Source organism: Canis lupus, chromosome 10 (genome assembly GCF_003254725.2).
Source record: "Canis lupus dingo isolate Sandy chromosome 10, ASM325472v2, whole genome shotgun sequence".
NCBI classification, from domain to species: Eukaryota; Metazoa; Chordata; class Mammalia; order Carnivora; family Canidae; genus Canis; species Canis lupus.
The window spans coordinates 27,435,785-27,455,036 of record NC_064252.1 but is presented as its reverse complement, the minus strand read 5'-3'; the positions used below and the strand labels follow the sequence as shown (position 1 = coordinate 27,455,036).

The following is a 19,252-nucleotide window of genomic DNA, read 5'->3' as shown; positions in this document are numbered from 1 at the left end:
GGGCCTAGCTGGGCTGGGACAGAGCTCCCAGCTGAGGCCTCAGCCTTGAGTACCCACTGACCTCACTGGGATGCCAGTTTTCCCAGCACACTGCACGGCCCCCAGCTTCTCAGGGGAGACAGGAGACCTTTGGGTTAGCTGTCCTTTGCATTCCAGTCCTAGCTACTTCCAGAAAGCATTTGAGGAAGCACAAGTAGAGGGATAAGAGACCAAGAGACAGGCCAGGTCAGGCCCACCAAGCAGGTAACCGGAACCTTTAATTTTATTATGTGGAATGCTTAATGCAGAGTTAATAGGGGCTGGAATACCTAGGAGGGGGGAGAGGGGAGGGGGATCTACTGAGATAAATAACAGGGGGCAGTAATGAGTTACATGTAGACTGTGGGGGTGCAGAACAGGAAAATAGGGGCAGACAGAGCTACATACTTTATTCAAATACCACTGGGAGGCAAAGGGCAAAAGGCCAGGGCAGAATGTACATGTCAGGAGTTCAGTGTCTTCAGCCTGCTGCCAGCAACCTGGGTGCCAGGCCCTGGGCCACCTCCTGGAGCTGAGGGCTGGGGCCTGAGCAGCTGTCATGCTCTGGGAAGCCCAAGGAGTTGGGGCTGACAGAGCAGGGACTACAGAGCCTGGCGAGGGGAGAGGGAGTTGGCAAGGAGCCCAGGAGGAAGGCTCTGTGAATTGTCTCTGAATCCTTTCCTGGAGCCCCTGCCTCCTCATCCGGGATGTGCCTCAAGGTCTGGGAGGTTGTAGTGAAGTAGGACCGGGGCACTCTTTCTCCGTTAGACAAAGAATGAGGTTCTTGGCACAGAATTGGATCTGGAGGCCTCTGTGCCAATTCTTCCCTGTGTTCAGAAGGGCAGGGGGCCCTGTGGGGATGAGGAGACCTCCCTCTGAGACCACCCCACCCTGGGCTGTTCAGAGCTGTCCTCAGCCCCTGAGGGGTGGACAGAGCGCACTGTAGGCACTGACTTTCTCTATGGCAGGTCTCTGACTGGCTTTGATCTTAGGCACGTGGCACAAGTGGCACGGGTTACATCAGACCCCTCATTCTCCATGAGAGAGCGAACATGGGCACACGGTGTGGCAGGGCCTCCGATTCCCATCCGACCCTGGATGCCTCCCCCACTCTCCGAGGAGGGTGAGTGGGTCTTTTTCAGGTCCTGGGATGAGGGTCATTCCTGGGGGGAAGGTGCAGCCCCTCATCATTCAGTTCTAGGGGCGACAATCAACCTCCTTCTCCTCTGCCCAGCCTAGTAGCCCAGGGCTTGGCCTGGGTTGGAGCCTGGATAGGACGGGGGGAGTCATCAAAGGCAGTGAGCCAGACAGAAAGCCTTCCCTCAGCTGTCAGCCTCTGCAGCCTCCTCCACAGCCACCACCAGGCCTGAGATGGGTGAGGAACAGGGCGCAAGGGCTGGGGGAAGGGGCGTGCTACCCAGAGGGGCCGGGCAGGCTGGTGATGACAGGGCCCCCTTTAAGGCCGGGACAGCGTCGTATATACTGGCTGCTCCCAGTGTGTGGGGCTGTGGGACTGGGGCCCTGAGGGGCTAGGGTCAGAGATGGCCGTGTAGAGCGGCCGCTGCGAGGGCCCCATGTAGGAGAAGGCCGAATAGAGGCCAGAGGCCTGGCCTGAATGGCCATAATAGGGTCCTGAGGGCTGATGGTCAGAGTAGTCAAACTGGGGGCGGGAGATGGAGGGAAAGGCGGAGCCGTAGTGGGGCAGGCTGAGGGAGGTGTAGGCGATCTGCGAGGTGGAGGGCTGGTCGGTGTAGTGTGGGGGGCCCTGGGGCCCTGCGGTCTCCGTCTTCACCTGGGCTTTGGCATCCACGCCGGGTGGCGAGACCGTGGGCAGAGCCACACCTGGTGGCTTGGAGATCCAGGCGGAGTGTCCACTGGCCACGGCCAGGGCGCTGCCCAGCCCATAGCCAGCTGCCGAGTAGCTGCCCACGTGGCCCGGGTGCCCATTGGGTGGCAGGTACTGGTCCAACTCGGCCACATCAAAGGTCTCCATGTTGGACATTACCTCGTGGCTGATCTCACCGATGTCCACGTTGCCGAAGTCGATGTGAGGTTTCCCGCCCTCCCCCAGGGAGCGCCCATCCCGCTTGGGGTCTGCCTTGCCCGACTGCAGCTCTGTCTTTGGGGTGGTCGGAGGGGTAGGTGGGCCATGGCTCTGGCCTGGGTGCAAGGGAGACAGAAAGAAAGTGGGAAGCAAGGTCAGAGATTCCTGGATTCTGATGGTTCTCTGTCAGAAAAGATGCCTCCAGGAGGCTGGGGACAGATCACTGCGTGACCTTGTAAGTTTTACGGGTTTGGGCAGCCCAAGTTGGCACCTCCTTCTGTAATGGGCTAGGGCTGGTCTCCAGTTGTTTCTGAAATTTCCCATTATTATTATTATTTTTTTCTGAAATTTCCCATTCTGAGGTGTGTATCCTACGGCCCACTCAGAGCAGGACTCCCTCTGTCACCCACCTCTGGGAGGGGCTTGCTGCATTTTGGAAAAGCTTCCCTGGGAAGTTGGTCCTCATATCAGCTGCAGTCGGCTTCCCCCACCTGCTCCCACTGTCTCTTAGCTGTCTTCCCTGACAGGTCTAGCCCACCGGTCTTCGCTTGCCTCTTTAGCTTACGAAGTTGCTGCCAGTTGCTCTTCTTGCTGCTGACCTCACCAGTCCTCACCACCACTGACTGCTTCACTTTTGCTAGCTTGTCTGTGCCTCCTCTCTCCACCCCCACCTCTGGCCCCCACACAGCCATGTGTCCCCTCCAGCCCCATCAGTCCTCCCAAAGACGGCTCAAGTGCCCCTCACTCCAGAAAGCCTTTCCTCTGGCTCCGCCCCACTGGCCACATGCTTAGCTGTGCTGCCCCTCATCCCTCCAGCTGCCTTTCCTTGCTTGATCAGGAGGACACCTAGATAGCTGACTTGCTCCACCCGTTCTCTCTTTTCTCATTCACGTATTCATGCAGCAAATGCTTAGTGGGCACTGTGCCAGGTGCAAGGCCTATAAGCATAAATAAAGTAGATCCTATCCTTACAAGCTCAGAGGTTCAAGGGAGGATCCAGAGATGCACACAGGACTGGAGGGCAGTGTCAGAAGTGACAGGATGCACAGAGGGCTCAGGAGGCTGGAGAAGGAAGCCACCCACCCTGCTCCAGGTTCTTACTGAAGAGGGGTCACTGGGCTGGGCCTTGAAGGCTGAGAAAAAGTCCATGCCCACAGTTATATCCTGAGGTGGCTGTGTGGAATGTGGTCCAGGGTCATGTGCGTGTGTCTGCGAATCTCTGAAGGTAAGGCCTACATGTGTATGGGAGAGATGGCTGGACTAGGGACCCCATCGGAGACAACGTGTCCATGGCCTATGAGACCTGGGGCTCCTTGGGGGCCAGCCTATATCTCCCCCATCAGAGCAGAAGCAATGCCAGGTCCTGCACTGGCCAAGTGCTTCAGGTTTGCACAGACCCTCTTGGATTTGATTCCTGGCTCTGTCACTTCCTGTGTGATCCTGGGAACATGCCTGTCTTCTCTAACCTGTTTCATTATTACCAGAACAGAGATGATACCAAGCGGCTCAGACATGGCCTCCTTCTGGAAGGTGCAGGCTTCATGCACTCATGTTTCTTCTGCATTCACTTGTTTTCATCTCTGCTCCTCCCACTAGATGGTGGACTCCCAGGACCAGGGAGCTTCTCTTGTTGCTGCCCTTGGTGTCTGCTCCCAGGTCTGGCACAAAGGAGGACTTGGGGTGTGTCTTTGGAGGGCAGAGCTGTGCTTATAGAGACTTCCTGTGTGCCTGGCCCTCTTTATGGCATTTATTTCTTTTTTCTTTTTTCTCTCTCTCCCTTTTTTCTTTCTTTCTCTATGGCATTTAGTGCTTTGTACAAACAAGTGAGGCCCCGGAGTCCGGCTGCCTGGGCTCCAACTCAGCTGTGTCCATTTTCTCATCTGCCACACAGCTAAAGTCTGAGCCCAGGCAGGGTGGCTGCTTCTTCATTCAGAGTGATTGAATGAGTTAATATACATAAGGCAATTAGCAGGGCACCTGGTGCACAGTAGGTGCTCAATTAATGTTAGCTGCTATTTTCATTAATGAAAATGCAACAAGATACTCTAAGTCTGGCCCCTCCATGGCACGTGCTCAACATCACATGCTGTGCCTACCCCATCAGACTGGGAGGCCGGAAAGAGGCAATGATCTCTCCTCCATCTCATCTTCCATTTCTCAAAATCATCCTGTCTCTGCTTTTCCTGTTGCCTCACACCCCTTGGCCCCCACGGCCTCCCTAACTGGCCTCTTCACTCAGCAGCAGTGCTCCCTTCCATCAGCCACTTCCATCAGAGCCATCTTGCCCAGCCACTTCCTTTGGTGCTTGAGTCCCCACTGAGCTCCCTCTGGGCCGCAGCACCCCAGCTGGGGCCCTGGCGCAGCCTGGTGAGCCTCTCTAGCACCTTGCCCAGGGAGGTTGTGGGTACGAGACTCATGGCAGCCAGCCCTTGCCTTTCCTCAGTGCCCAGGCTCTCCCCACCCACAGCTGGTCATCAGCCCAGCGCTCACCTGAGGGGTGCTCAGGGTTCCCGTCTGACATGGGGGAGCCTTCGCCAGGGTGCCGGTGGTCCAGGTGGGCGCTCTTGTAGTGGGCCTGGATGGCGGCAGCCCCGCCCTGCTCAGCCTCCCCTCCAGGACACTCTGACTCCCCCTGGGCCGCCTTCCCATTCTTCCGCCTCCGGGGCTGGTACTTGTAGTCCGGGTGGTCCTTCTTGTGCTGCATCCGGAGCCGCTCAGCCTCCTCAATGAAGGGGCGCTTGTCACTCTCGTTCAGCAGCCTGGGGTGGCATAGTTGGGGGGAGACAGCAGAAGGGCTGCTGTGAGTATCTGCCCTCAAACAAATGAGGTCCCAGGATGGGGAGCCCAGAGGGCAGGCGGGGACCAGGGCAGAGGCTTGCTCTTTGATTTACAAACTAAAAGACTTGAGGCCCAAGGAACTACAGGCTCAGAAGGCTGGGATCTCTGTCCCTAAACTCTCAGGGGCTGAGTGTGAGAGGGATCAGCCTAATGTTCCTGGCAGCCCTGACGATGGAGTTAGAAGTAGGGATAGAGCTTCTGTGTTTTTTTGTTTTTTTGTTTTTAAGATTTATTCATTTATCCGAGAAAGAGAAAACACGAAAGTGAGGTGGGGGTGGGGAAGGACGAGCAGACTGCCCTGAGGAGCCCATGGGTGGGGCTTAACCCCAGGAGCCATGAGAAGCTCACAACCTGAGCCAAAACCAAGGGTCAGATGCTTAACCAACTGAGCCACCAGGCACCCCAGCAATAGAGCTTTTGAGGGACACAGAGCTTCAGTTCAAGGAAAGAAAAAAAACTTTTTCATCATCAAAGCTGTCTGCAGGTAGAGCTGGCTGCCTCCTTAGGGGGTGAGCTCCTTGGGGCTGGAGGTATGCAAATCAAGAAACAGAGTAGTGAGGGGGAAGAGCCTAGTCCCTGCTACTGGCTAGTTGTGTGACTATGGGCAAATCACTTCTATGAGCCTTAGTTTCTTTGCTTATCAAATGAGGATGATAATGCTTACTTCACTGGGTGTGGGATTGGCCAAGGTGCTGTGTGTGAAGCACTTTGCATGGGGCCTGGGGATGGAGGGTGGGCACCTTGAGAAACAGGTACTGTTCTAATACTGCTGGGGGGGGGGCTTGAACAGGAGCACCTGGGGTGGGCCCTCTCAACTCTGGAATGCTCATTTTGTGAATTCCAGGGTGATGTGGCCGAAGGGGCTGGATAGGAGTCCCCTTCTTTATGTGGGGTCATGGCATCTCCTGGGGGAGATCCTATCTCCTCGTCCAGGATGTGACAGAGGGTAAAAGAAGCTAGACTTTCTTCCCAGACCCTCTCCCCAGTCTGAGACCAGCCATGGAGGACAGCCCTGAAGGCAGTGCCCCTGCCCACCAAACTCCAGCCTCGGGCCAAGTCTGAAGGATGGTGGAGGGGGGTGATGGTTAAAGTTTGGCTGCCCCAGGGTGTGTGGGGGCAGGATGGGGTACCTTGCAGAAGTTCTGAGGGCAAAGAATAGACTCATAGAATCCTAGATGGGAGGGACTCGTGGGCACGGCTCTGTCCCTCTGCCCAAAGGGCCTCTCTCTCCAGCTGCCCACCCCTCCCCAGTGGGTGCCCTCTTCCCCCCCCCAGTCAGCAGAAGGCCTAGCCCTCCTGCCCAGGATGGGAGGGGGTGGTCATACCAGGCACCTCCTAGCCGGCAGTGGCATTCTTGTGCAGCTTAGCCTCCCCCGGCTGCCCCCTTCCCCCAGGCTGCCAGAACCCAGCCCCAACGAAGGTCTCTCCAAGGGTCCCTCTAGCTGAGTGATGGGATGAAGATCCCAGACCAGTGCCTCTGGGATCAGGGAGTGGGCTGCAGCCTTCCTCCCCCAGCCATGGCACCCCAACTCCCCCCAGCCAGGCCTCAGGGAGGTGGAGTGGGCAGGGCAGGCCCTGAAGGTGTGTGTGTGTGTGTGTGTGTGTGTGTGTGTGTGTGTATGTGTGTGTGTTGGGGGCAGGGAGAGAGCTGCCAGAGAGCCCAGAGCAGGCTCAGCCCGCAGCCAAGGGCCCCAGCACAGAGGCTCTGGAACAGCTGGGGACACCGGGCTTCCTCTCCTACCCAAACCTTCCTGGTGCCTTCTGTCCCGCTGGCAACTGGGAGTGAATCAGCAAGAAAACGGGGGGCGGGGGGGAACCTCAGAGTGGGGGCACAGGCCAGAACACAGGGAAGACTCCAACACAGCACCCACTGTCACCTCCCAGGCTAGTTCCCTGCAGTACCCTAACCTTGACAGAATTCTGACTCCAGGCCCTCCCACCCTCCACCCCAGCCCAGTGCTTCAACTGTCTCAGTGGCTAACAGCTGGCTAACGAGCCTCCGAGCTGATCCCAACATCACTCTAACCTCAGCTCTGTTCACTCTCTCCTAACCCCAGACCCATCCTGCCCCGTCACGTAATAAATCATCTCACATCTAATCTTGATCCCAGCACCAGCCTCGCTCAGCATTGCACCCCCTACAGGCCCCCACCCCACGTCACCCGGGGCTCTAACTGCAAACCTGCTCCTTATTTGTACTCCACCTGGCCTCTGGTTTCTAGGTCTCTAAGCTTTGGAATGAGGCCCGGGAGAAAGTACTAGTTCCCCCTGCAAATTGGAAACCCCACCTAGGGGGTCTCCCAAGGTGGGGCACTGCTGCTCTTCCTGTTGGGGAAGGGGCCTGTGGACTGGGGGTCAGGAGAGACCCCAGTCGGTGACCCCCTTTCTAGTCTCTGGGTTCCAATTACTCTCTCCAGGCAAGTCCACCAGTATACAACTGTCATGTGACCAGCATGTAACAGTCCTTTTCCAGGCGGGCCCCCTCTGACCATCAGAGCCCACACACTTAGGAGCCAGGACCCAGATGCGGGTGTGTCTGACCCTAACCTACTTACAGCACCCCAAGCAGTCTGTCTGCATGTCTTTCTCTTTTTGGGTTTTTCGGGCCCTGTTTTCTAGTTCTGCCTGTCTAATGCACCCCCCTTCCTGGTGGTCTGGAAGGGATTTCAGGAGTCCCTGGAGAGACTGGCCAGCCCAGCCCATATCCAGAGGCCTCGAAGGGCCCCTACCCAGGATCCAGGGTTCCAGGATCCCACCCACTATGGGCATAGCCTTTAATAGTTGTCATTGTCCTGCTACCCTCCTATTCCTGGGGTTGGGTCCTCAGCAAGCAGTGCCTGCTTTCCAATCCTACAATAGATGGGCCCTTGGGGCCAATCAGTGGTAGCCAGAAACAAGTCCTCCTGAGGGAGCCCAGGGTTCTGGCCTGGGGGAACAGGGACAGGGACAATGGAGGGTCCAGTCTTAAATCCTTCACAGTGGGGTGAGGGAGAAGTGGAGGTCCGTCCTTGCTTTGATGCTGTCACTGAGCTGGTGCTGTGGTCTGTTCATGACCCCCAGGGCCTGTTCCATCTGCCTGTCTGTCTCCACCCTGGTTGTTTGTCTCTCATTTGCTCTCTTCCATAGCACAGCACCAAGAGTACTGGCCTGGGCTGAGCCCTACCCCGGGGCAGATGGACCTTGGGCAGAGGAGCTAGCTTTGACCCCTGCTCTTGAGCAGAGCTGGAGCCTCTGAGTCTACACAGCAGGCTGGCCACTAAGCCCAGGGCCTGCTTGCCCAGGATGAGCAGAGCGCTGAGCCCTGAGATGGGAAGGTGAAGGGGCACCAGGCTGTCAGCAAACACATGGCCAAGGATGGGGCCATGGGGCTGAATGTGAATCCCACTTGGACTCTTGGGGGGCCTTCCTGCTTTTCTTACTACCCTAAGCCTTTGGCCTTCTAGACCCAATCTCCATTATGCTGGGGCAGGCAAGGGCAGAGCGGCAGCAGGAGGAGGCCAGGCTCCTCTGAGAAAACCTGACTTTCTGAAACTGAGGTGTACCTCACTTCTGCTCTCCCCTTCTCTGACCTCCCAACCTCCCGACTGCACCTTAGAACAAAGGGGTGATCCGCACCTGTCATCAAGGACAGTGTGGGGGAAGACTACTAGACGAAGAGTCAGGAGACCCAGGTTCTGGCCCTGCTCTGCCACCAGCTGTGACGTGGCCTTTACAGTCCCTGTACCTTTCTGGGCTTGTCTCTTAGTCTAGTGGGGAATCAGGTGGCCTCTGCAGGCTCATATCTCCTGGAGCCCCCGTTCTTTTGCTGAGCTGCCCAGGACGCCTGAGGTAGGGGGCTGTTGCCCTGCTCAACATATCTCAAGGGGCCAGGCTGAACCCCACACCTGAACTGAGGGGTGCAGAATTCCTGCTTGGCCAGCATGTTTTTCCCCAGAAGTTTGGGCTGGACCCAGGGAACCAGGGACTCTGAGGCGCCCTGGGTAGGAAGGGGCCAAGGTTTCCTCCTGGCCAGGGCTCTCGCTCCAGCTCTTGGGCTGGTGGGGCAGGAGGTTGCTCAATGCTGGGTGGGGCCCTGGAAAAGAAGATGGCGCTGGGACTGGAGCAGGGAGGGCGAGAGAGGCAGGCCTGGCCGCTCTGGGACAGGGTGGGAGGGGAGACTTCTTTCTGGGTGTCCCCTTCCCTAGAGAATGAAGAGGCCCCCCTCCAACTCCTCGAAGGAGGGGAGGATAAGGAAGGCACCAAGAAGGTAGCTGGGACAGGACAGGATCCTGCAGTCAGAGATTTGTCTTTGGCGGTTCTCCATCCCTCACTCTTTCAAAGACTCCTGTCTGAATTCCTTGTTTTCCTCCCGCCCCTTCTCCATCTGGCTGCCTCAGTTTCCCTGCCTCTCTGGCTAGGCCTTCAGTTTTTTCTCGAGCATTTCTGGGGCATCCCCCTGACCACTGGGACTGGTGGCAGTGGCACCCGTGAATGTGCCACTTCCCTGTGCCATCAGTGAAGACCTCCCCTCCCTCTTGCCCAACCGCCTTCACTCCCCCAGGAAGAAGCTCAGGCCCTTCGCCTGCCACCGACAGAATTCCAACCACGAGGGGGCGCCCTCCGGCCCGCTGCCCCGGGTGGGGAGCCTCGCCTAGGCCGCCGGAGCGCTAAGCCCGCGCAACCTCAAGGGGGTACTCGTGGGGGAAGGGCGGGCCGGACGCCCACCCCTGGTCTTCCAGGCCCATCAGAGCGGTGGCCGCCCCCCCTAGAGGGGCCCGTCTCGCCTGAGTCCCCCCGCAGCTAGGGGGCCCGCGGGAGCTCCGGGGGCGCGTCGGGGGCGCTCACCTCCAGAGCTTGCCCAGCGTCTTGCTGAGCTCCGCGTTGTGCAGGTGCGGGTACTGGTCGGCCAGCTTCCTGCGCGCCGCCTGCGCCCACACCATGAAGGCGTTCATGGGCCGCTTGACGTGTGGCTTGCTCTTGCTGGCGCCGTTGACGCGCACGGGCATGGGCACCAGCGTCCAGTCGTAGCCGCTCAGCACCTGGCTGACGGCCTCGCGGATGCACACGGGGAACTTGTCATCGTCCGCCTCGCCGTCCTGCTGCTCCTTCTTGACCTTGCCCAGCTCGCCTGGCCCCGGGCTGGCTCGCAGGCCCGATCCTCCGCCGCCGCCGCCGCCGTCGGGCCCCAGCGAGGGCGCGCTCCCTGGGGACAGGCAGCGGGGCTCCTCGGAGCCCACGGGGCTCAGCTCCACCTCGGAGAGGTCCTGCTCCTCTGCCATGTCGCCCCCGGCCGCCGCCGCCTCGGCCGCCTCCCCGGGGCCCGCCGCCGGGGTCCTGGCGAAGAGTCCAACGCCCACCTGGATGGGAAGGAGGGCGCGGTGGAGCGGCCGTGCGCGCAGCCCCGACGGCAGCCCGGGACGCGACGCGGGCACGGCCCCAGGTGACGCCCGCCCGGCTCCCCCCGAACTCGCCAGAGCCCCTGGGGCCCGCGCACATGCCAGACCGGGGCTCGGCCTCCTAGCGCCCGCCTCCGCTGTCTTCCCACCACCTGGTCCCAACCGTCTCTTGGTGTGGGTGGGTTTGGGTTTTTTTAAACCTCTTTTTGGGTGGAGGTTTGTTGATGGAAAGGAAGAAAAACGGACTCTTTATTTTGCTCTAATCCTGGCTCCTGGGATTTCCCACCTTTTCTCTCACCTTTCCGTCTTCCCTTCTGCCTGCCCCTGATGGAGTGTGGAGGAGCTGGGTGGGGGGCAGAGGCGGGGGTCTCTCTCCACCCATGCCCCACCGCAGGGTCCCAGGCCCGGCCCCAGGAAGGCAGGAGCGGAGGAGCGGGCTGCGCACTCACCTCCTCGGACCGCTCCTCCAGTCTGGGGCTCGTCCTTAGGAAGTGGAAAACCGTGTCCCAAGGTGTGCGGTCCAGCTCGGGGCTGGGGGGTGACGCCGGGGGGCTGGGAGGGAGGGGCTGGGGGGCCCAGAGCCTCAGGCCACGGCCTCGCCGGGTCGGAGCCTGAATCCTCACCACCAGCCACCCTGGCCGGACAGCCCGAGACTGACTGAGCACTGAGCTGCCGCCGAAGGCTGGGAAGGAAGGAGGGGGAGAGGGGGAGGGGGAGGGGAGGGAGGGAGGGAAGGGCAGAAGGTGGAGCCTCCAGCGCTGTCCTTCATCCCCAACACTCAGGGCTCCTCCGCCAGGCCCCCCCACCCCAGCTCTGGGCGCTGCTGTCCCAGGCCGCTCCTGGGGCCTGGGCCAGGAAGGCCAACGGGTGCAGGTGGGCAAGCTCAGAACCTGTTGCTTACAGGGAAATTGGGCCCAACTGGGACCCCCAGCCTGTGCCTCAAGGCGGTGGGATGGGCAGGTGGCAAAGAATTGGGGCTGGATGAGGAGAACACCAGTGAAGGTTCCCGGCCATCTAAGGGCGGCTGACCTGCGTTGCTGGTTTAAGACCTCTTATGGAGGGAGTGTCTACTGTGGCCAGAGGGAGGCTGCTGCTGCTCAGCCTGCCTCACCTGCCTCCCACCCCAATGCAGGCTGCCCTCCGCTCAGCTCATATGGCCAGAGAGAGAGCACTCAGGTCCATACCTGGTGAGGCAGAGGTAGCTGGATAGCCCCCACCCAGGGCAGAGGCCCCAGCTCCACACCTGGGCCCTTCTCAGACACGAGCACAAATGAGGGCTGGTCTGACTTAAGGTAGAGAGGCAGAATTGAAGTTCCTAGGAGGCTGGCCATGGGGCTGGGCTGGGGGTCCTCTTCAAGTAGGGGCCCCAACTCCCTCTGCACTGAGCTCATGCTCTCTTGGTGTGGGGGGGTCTCAGTCCAGGTTGCACGATGTCCCGCACTCCCCTACCTCGAAAGGGTAGGCAACTCCCTGCCTCCCACTCCCTCCTCACTGCCCACTCCTGTCCTCAGCCATCTCCCCAGTGGGGCGACCTCTCTCCTTTTTCTCTCCTGCCAGTCACCCAAGGCTCCATTTCCTCTCCCCTTTCCCAAGTCTCTCCCCAGAGGTCATCGCCCCTCTCTCCTCTCAGAGGGTGGGTATGGAGGCAGAGGTGAGGCTGGGCACCGAGGGGCAGATGGAGCCTGGGCCGCGCTGATGACCACATACACTTCTGAGCCGGGCAAGGCCCTAGGCCCACCCCAAGGGAGTCTGTCTGGAGTGGGGCTGCAGAAGGGGTCTAGGAAAGGCCTCGTGCTTGGGAAAGGCCAAGGGGGTGGAGGGGGTGGGTAATGGGACACAATGAGGTAGTCACACGAGGCAGAGGCATGTTGGGGGTGGGGGGAGCGGACATTGGAACACACACACACACACATGCTCGCACACACAACCAGCCAGACAATCGGGCCAGTGTGTCTGGGGCCTCGGAGCCCAGTGAATTAGGAGTTTGATAAGGGTTTTCTCTTTCTCTCGCTTGCCGGCCTTGGACAATCTCCCCCCAGTTTTCCTCGACGCCACCCCCGGCGCTGCCAACCCTCCTCCCCCCGCCTCCCTTCTCTTCCCTGTGCCCAGACTCTTGTTCGGGGCCTTGAAACAGTGAGCTGTCTTTGTTCGAAATACAGGTGAACGGCAATCATGTGATTAACACACACACACATAAAAAGCTTTTTAACAGCGCCCGCCCGGCCTCAGAACCGCCCAGAGAGGAGCCGCCCTGGATGGACAGAGGGACGGAGGGACGCGCATCCAGCCGGTCGCGTCCAGCTGCCTGCAGCAGTCTCCGACACTCGCTGCTGCCTGCCCGCTGTCCGCCTGCCTGGCATCTCTCGATCCCGGTGGGTCCCCACTCGTCCTTCCATCCCTTGGTTCCTCCTCTTCGAGGGAAGGACTTCCCTGCTCCCCGTGGTGTCTGTGATTTGGCCTGAGACCCCCTGGGGCGGGAGGGGTGGCTGTGGAGGGAGAGGGCCCAGGGTAAGAAGCCCGGCCGTGGGGTCCCACAGCGCCCCTCTCCGGCTCCCCGCCTTCTCCCTCACCCTCCTTGGCCCAGCTGTGCCAGGATGGGGGTGGGGGTGGCAGTGGGCACTCTTGGTCTGCAGAGAAGCTACGCTGGACAGAGTGGGGGGGCCTCTCTCTTCCCCTCCCTCTGTCTCTCTCTCCTCCTGTTTCCTCAGTGCTGGGCTTGGGCTTTCTGCTGAGAGGTGCTGGATGAGGCAGGTCAGCCTTCAGGGGTGTGGGGAAGGGCTGCCAGATGCCTAGAGCTGTGGGCACAGGGAGGGGAGAAGGGGGGACCTTTGCTGCGACCACCCCCACGCTGGCCAATGTGATCCTTTCCATCCCATCTCAGGCCCTGGGGGCCCCAGCTTCTTCCAGCAGAGAGGGCAAAGGCCCCAGCCATCCCTGGAGAGCTGGGAGTTTGGGGGGAGGGGTGCTGGATGAAGACACCCTGGCCTCTGCCCTTGGCAGAACAGCCACACCCCCATCCAGTCTGCCCACCCTCACTGAGGTGTGGCAGCCTGTGGACTCCCTGGCCTGCCCTCTCTTCCCAGCAGAGAGGGGCCCACGGTGGAAGTGTGAGGGTAGAGAGCCAGGCTTCCTTGCCTAGGGGAGCCTTTCAGGAGCTGCAGGCTTTTCCTGGGACCCCCCCCCCCCCCCGCCTTGGGGTCCATTGTGCTGGGGGCCTTACTGCTCAGGTGGCCCTGACAGGGAATGACGGCCCCTGGCAGTCAGATGTAAAGCCCACTGAGGACCCCAACTGGCAGAGCTGCTTCTGTCAGCAGTGACCCTTAACCCCTTAGCTCCCCCAGTCTTCCTCCTGGGGCACTGGGTCTGCTTTGTGGAGGGCTCCGCCCTTGGTTCCCTGCCCTGGGTCTCAGTCGCTTATCTGTCACCTGGGCAGTGACCCCCGTGCCTCCCTGCCTGCCTCCCAGAACACATGGAGCTGAGATGGGGAAATCTGCTCTTCTGTGGAGCAGGGACTGTGCAAGGGTGAGGGGTGGTGCTGGTCAAGTTGAGCCTCTGTCCCGGCCTCAGTTTCCCAGGTGGGCATGAGATTCTCTCCCTGACTGGGGACCAGATGAGGGGACACTGGGTAAGCGCTTACCACCTGGAGGCACCTGCCTGCTCTAAGCTGTCACTCCCCCATTTCCTCAGGCCTGGGGCCTTCTCTCAGTGCTTCAGACACTCACTATCCACCTCCAGGGCCCTGGGGGCTTCATCCCTACCTGCTGGTATGTGCTGGGGTTGGTGGGGCAGCACTTTTCAGCATAAAGATATGCAGAGCACTGGTTCCCATTCTTCGCAGGGATGGGGCCTGCGAGTCTGCCTTTCTCACCAGCAACTAAGCAGGTATCTAGAGGATTGGTTCTAATTCTTGCTGAACTTTAGAATCATGTGTGAAGTTTAAAAAAAAAAAAAAAACTGAAGCCTGGATCCCACCAGAGACTGGCTGATCCTGAAGCAGGGGTGAGGATCCAGAAATGTTTACTTTCTGAGCTCTCTGGGCCTTGCTTTTCCTCACTGGGTGTTGGGAGCCCTGAGGCTGTGATGTCCCCCTGCAGAGCCCCGAATCCCTGGGGAGAGGGTGGGGGCCAGCGCTCTGGACCCCAGAGCTGGAGGCCAGAATTGCAGTCACACTGGGGTGTGTGGAGAGTCGGGGGATGTGGCAGGGGAGGGGCTGTGCATTGGGCTGAGGGAGGGCTCAGGACACAGGTCAGGGGGTCACGGGTATGTTAGTGACAGGGACAGAAGCTTAGTCTGGGTGAGTGTATGGGGAGTGTGAGAGTTGCCTCGAACATTTTCTAGGCTCCCCCTGCCTTTGGACAGGCTGTGGTTTGGAGGGCAGTAGAAAGAGCACTGGACTTGGAGTCAGGAAGTCCTGCCATTAGCATCCACGTGGCCTTGGGCAATTTACGCTGTTAACTTCTTAGGACTTTTTTTTTTTTTTGACTTGGTTTTTGCATGTGTAAAATGCTGATAATATTATATTATATATCACTACATCCTCAAGTGGATGGGAGAATTAATTAAGAATACACACATACGCACACACAAGTACCTAGCTCAGTGTTTGGTATGTAGTATCAGTTATGAGCTAGGAGGTGGGGACAGTGCTCACATCAGCTCAAGTGCACAAGTGTTTACTGAGTGGCCACTGAGGACTTGCCTTCAGGAGTTTATAAGCTGCCTGTCAAATCCCAGCAGCAGACCAGGTGGTGCGGGATAAGCTCCTCAGGGCTGGGCCTACCCCTACCCCGACTGTACCCCCTCTACAGCAAAAGCCCACACTGCCAGAGCCTTCCATGGGTCAGCCCAGCTCTGAGAGTTTCTGTCCTCTCAGCAACAATGGGTGCTGTTACTAGTGTCCTTCTAGGAAGAAAACTGAGGCACAGGGGGTTCAGTGACAGGCCTGAGCTCAGCCAGCTAGTGATAGGTGGGAATGCACTGACACCCACAGTTTACCTCCCAAGCCCCTCCTCTGACCACTCAGCATGCCCCCCACTAGACCCCGGTGCAAGCGGTGGCCAGTCCCTTCCTCCACCCACCCTGCAAGGCTTTGCACTTTCTCTGTGCTCCCCACCACTACTCATAGCCCAGCTCGGAGGCCCTCTCTTCAGGGGTGCACTCCTGGGCACATCCTCAGGTGGAATTATCTTCCTCTGTTGCTTTCTGGTGGAGGGGGACATGGCCTTGTACCTGCCCCCACCTCCCCCTTTCCTCACACAGCCTGGTGTCCAGGCCAGTCTCTACTTCCCACTTGGAGCCCCCTAAGGATGGAGTCATGCCTGCCTTCCTGGTATTGCCTCCTCCCCCTCCCCCCAGGGACCATCTGACCTCAGGGAATCTTTTCTGAGTTGAGTCGACATCAGGGTTCCAAGGAGGAAAAAATAGGTGTGGCTGGAACAAGCAGGACTGGCTTCCCAGAGGCGGAGGGCCTGAGCGCTTGCAGGGGACCAAGGACAGCAGCATTCCAGGGCTTATCCCCACAGGGGCTCTCGCTCACCCCTGTTTCTGGACCAAGCTGAGGGTCCCGACCCAAACCAGGAAGGCAGCTCCTGGGGCCTGAGTCTTCCTTCCCTGTCCCACCCCACCCTCTGTGGCCACAAGGAAGCTGGGCCACTGCCTAGTGCAGCCCCAGGGCCCCTGGCCTCTGCTTCTTCTCAGAAGCCCTGCGAGAAGGAGACTGCTTGTTCCTGTCATCCAGACCCTGCTGCTAGAAAGCCCTTTCTGGCATCTGCCCTGAATCTCTCACTCTGAGCTGAACTTTCGGGAATGTCCTCTCTGTTTGGAGCATAGGAGCTCAGAGTTTGAGGGGAGAGGCCTACACGGATACCCAGATCCTTGGCACAGCTGAGGGCCTCCAGGGCTGTGTGGGAAATGGGGACCCTGAGGGCTGGGCTGTGGAGGCCCTTTGTTGCCCTGGCCACCTCTACCCTGCCCAGCCTCAGTTTCCCCATCCATAAAATGAGGGGCAGACTAGGTTATCTCTGAGGGATTTCCAGATTTGATAGTAGTCCTTGCTTCCTTGCCCATCCAAGTGGTTACTGGACGTTCTCCCATTTACCCCTAGTAGCTGGAGGCTGTCAGAACAAGGGGAGGACCATCGTGTCATTGAACAACAAGAGCAGAAAGAGAAGTGATTGACTGGCTGAGGTCACATGACTGCTCTGTCTTGGAACTTGACCTCTCTGCCATGACTTTTTGCCCCAGGTTTCCTGAGGACCCACCCCAAGGCAAGGCTCTGCTCTCTGTGGGATAATGAAGAGGGGCAAATGGTCAGCTTGTCTTCAATGAGCTTGTTGGTGAGCTTGTCGATGAGCAGGGAGTTGGGCCATTCATTCATACATTCCCACGCACTTATTAGGGCAACAAGGTGCAGACATGCATGAGGGTGATGAGAGAGGGGTGGGGAAGACAGAAGGAAGAAAGGAAGGATGGGGGATGGCCAAGGGTGGATTTTTCAAAGGGAACCCTGGTATTGACCCGGAGGGGGCTGCTACCGTCACAGCAGAGTGGGCTGTTCAGGCCCTCTGAACTTCCATGACCTGGGCAGCTTGGGACAAGGAGCCCAGTTTAGGTCTACCTGCACTGGATACCTTGTCATTTCACTTTGTCATCCAGGGCATGACCTGGGACCAGGGCTATGGATGCTGAAGAGCAGGGGACTGGGCTGGGCATGAAAAGAGCCACGGTCACCTATTTAAACTTGGCTTTACAAGTGCATCTCTGCTCTTCCAAAGTCCCCCTCTGTCACCTGAAAGTGAAAACAGGGTGATCCAGTGGGATTTCAGTGTTTGTATGAGCTTGAAGGGGCCCCTCCACAAGAAGGTTACCATATCCTTTGATGGTGTCATTTTATAATGACAAGGGAGCTGAGCAATGAGCCTGAGATCCAGAGCCAGAGAGACCAGGGTTCAAATCCGGTCCTGCCCCACTAATCTGCTGTGGGATTGGGCCTCTTACTTCTCTTCGCAACAAATTACTTCATCTGTAAGATGAGGATACCAATACTTGCCTCCTGGGAATGTCGCAAAGATGAAAAAGCAATGAGAAATAGCAAGTGCATAGCACAGTGCTCAGGACAAAAGGTACACATGGTATTCACTTCTCTCATTGGTGTTCAGCGTTTTCCAGGTAGGACAGCTGACGTATTGGTTATGATAATATCTTGAATATAAAACACTCGAGAAAATCTCTTCCCTTTGTGGGGGGAGGAGACACACTTACCGCGATAAGACCAAGGGACTCAGGCACAACGCTGGGGGTGTGCTCGCATGTCCAGGTGCTCTGCTTCAAGCAGAAGTGTAATATATCTGTGAGGCTGCCAGGCACGGGGATTTTGCATGTCTTGCCTCCCTACCAGGTGGCAGGCTGAGAAGTCAGAGAGTTTGAATGTCTCCCGTTTAGGGCTGGAATCCTGAGTAGAGATCTCAGCTTTGGCAGGTGCAGTGGGAGGAGCTGCTCCCAACTCTGCCAAGGTCCAGACTCTTGCTGTATGATCTTGGGGCAGTCAGCTGCCCTCTCTGGGCTTGCTCATCCATTCATCTGGACAATGAAAGAGTTGGCCTCTGATCTCAGGGAGCTCTTTCAGATTTACTAGCAGGGGTTTCAGGGTTTTAAAGGAAAAGCCCACACCTGGTTTTGTCTCCCCGAGGCAGCTGCTCAGGGCTGGACGTGTGAGTACACAGCAGGTGCTCAACAAGTGCTTGTTGACCAGAGAGAATCCACTAAAAACCTTGTGCTACTTCTCTCCCCAGGCCTGGTCATATCATTTCCATCAGCCCCTTTGGGGAAGACCCACAAGTTTACTTGGTCTGAAGTGCACAGGTGTGGCAGACACATGTGCACATAGGGAAATAAAACTTCAAATCACAGATCAAATACAGATTTCCTTCTCTTGGCTCTTAGGATCAAAATCCCAAATTTTCAGCCTGGCCCCAATAGGTCAGCTGTCTGACCTGGAAAACGCTGAACACCAATGAGAGAAGTGAATACCATGTCTACCTTTCGTCCTGAGCACTGTGCTAGGCACTTGCCATTTCTCATTGCTTTTTCAGTGTCCTGGCCCCACTCTCATCCCGAAACCCCAGCCAGGGTGGCTGCCAAGCCCCACAAATGCCCTCCTTCCCCTGAATGCACTTCTGCCGTCACCTGGCTGGCTCCTCCTATGGGCTCAGCCTTCGGGTCGTGTCCACAGACACCTCCTGATTCTCCAGTGTCAGTAATTCCCTGTGACGGCGCTCCAGCCTTTTCCTTTATAGCACTCACTGCAATTTACGATTTTATATTTACTGTGAGATTAGTTATTCATTGGCCATCTTCCCGCAAGGATGCAGGCCCGTGGATGATCACTGAGGATCCAGCCTGGCATGCTGGAGGTGCCCAGTGAACAAACGGGTGAATGAATGAATGAATGAAAGGGTGGGGAGGACCAGTAGAGGAGCGTGTGGAGGCCTGGAGAGGTGAAGAGAACAAGGAGGGAGGCTGAGCCTGAGCGCTAGAGGGAGGAGCTGGTCCAAGGTCTCTCGTGTGATGGAGGCAGGTGGCTTGATCGCTAGTCCCATAGTCTTCCTTCTTGTGCAGCCGGGGCCCCTGGAGGGATGCGCTGGGTTTAGTGAGCCGCCAAGCCCCTGAGGACCTAGGGAAGGGGGATCTGAGCCAGCTCCCCAGCCAGCTCCACCCCTTCCCCCAGCAGGCAGGAAGGACAGGGCAGATCTGTCAGCTTCAGACACCACCGCCCCAGGGGACCCAGCCCTGAGCCCAAGGAGGCCAAGGGAAAGAGGGGGGCACAGGAAGCACTCTGGGTCTCCCCCTCCTCCCTCCTGCCCCACCCTCCGCCCCCATCTCTGGCTAGAGCTCGAAGCCTCAGGCCTTGGCACTAGGGGGACGGGGGCGGGGAAATGGGGGACAGAAATCCTCTTCTGGCCCAATGCCTTCCTTTCTG

At 58.4% G+C, this 19,252-nt stretch overlaps 1 protein-coding gene and 1 long non-coding RNA gene across 4 annotated transcripts in view; one reads left to right on the top strand and one right to left on the bottom strand.

Moving 5' to 3' along the window:
- Positions 1-244: 244 nt before the first annotated feature.
- On the bottom strand, positions 245-10,887 carry SOX10 (SRY-box transcription factor 10). The gene is made up of 4 exons (XM_025460430.3): positions 10,725-10,887; positions 9,725-10,236; positions 4,553-4,821; positions 245-2,178 (listed from the first exon to the last, which is right to left on the bottom strand). Exons 2-4 carry the CDS (start codon positions 10,156-10,158, stop codon positions 1,475-1,477), a joined length of 1,407 nt encoding a protein of 468 aa, XP_025316215.1. The 5' UTR covers positions 10,159-10,236; positions 10,725-10,887; the 3' UTR covers positions 245-1,474.
- Positions 10,888-12,427: 1,540 nt separating this feature from the next.
- LOC118350104 (uncharacterized) overlaps positions 12,428-19,252 on the top strand; it is a 46,419-nt gene continuing 39,594 nt past the window's right edge. The window contains exon 1 of one of the 3 annotated variants that reach the window (XR_007413461.1): positions 12,428-12,647. This is a non-coding gene — a long non-coding RNA (uncharacterized LOC118350104). The remainder of the gene's footprint in view (positions 12,648-19,252) is intronic. The other 2 variants (XR_004803327.2, XR_007413460.1) reach the window with 2 other exon arrangements.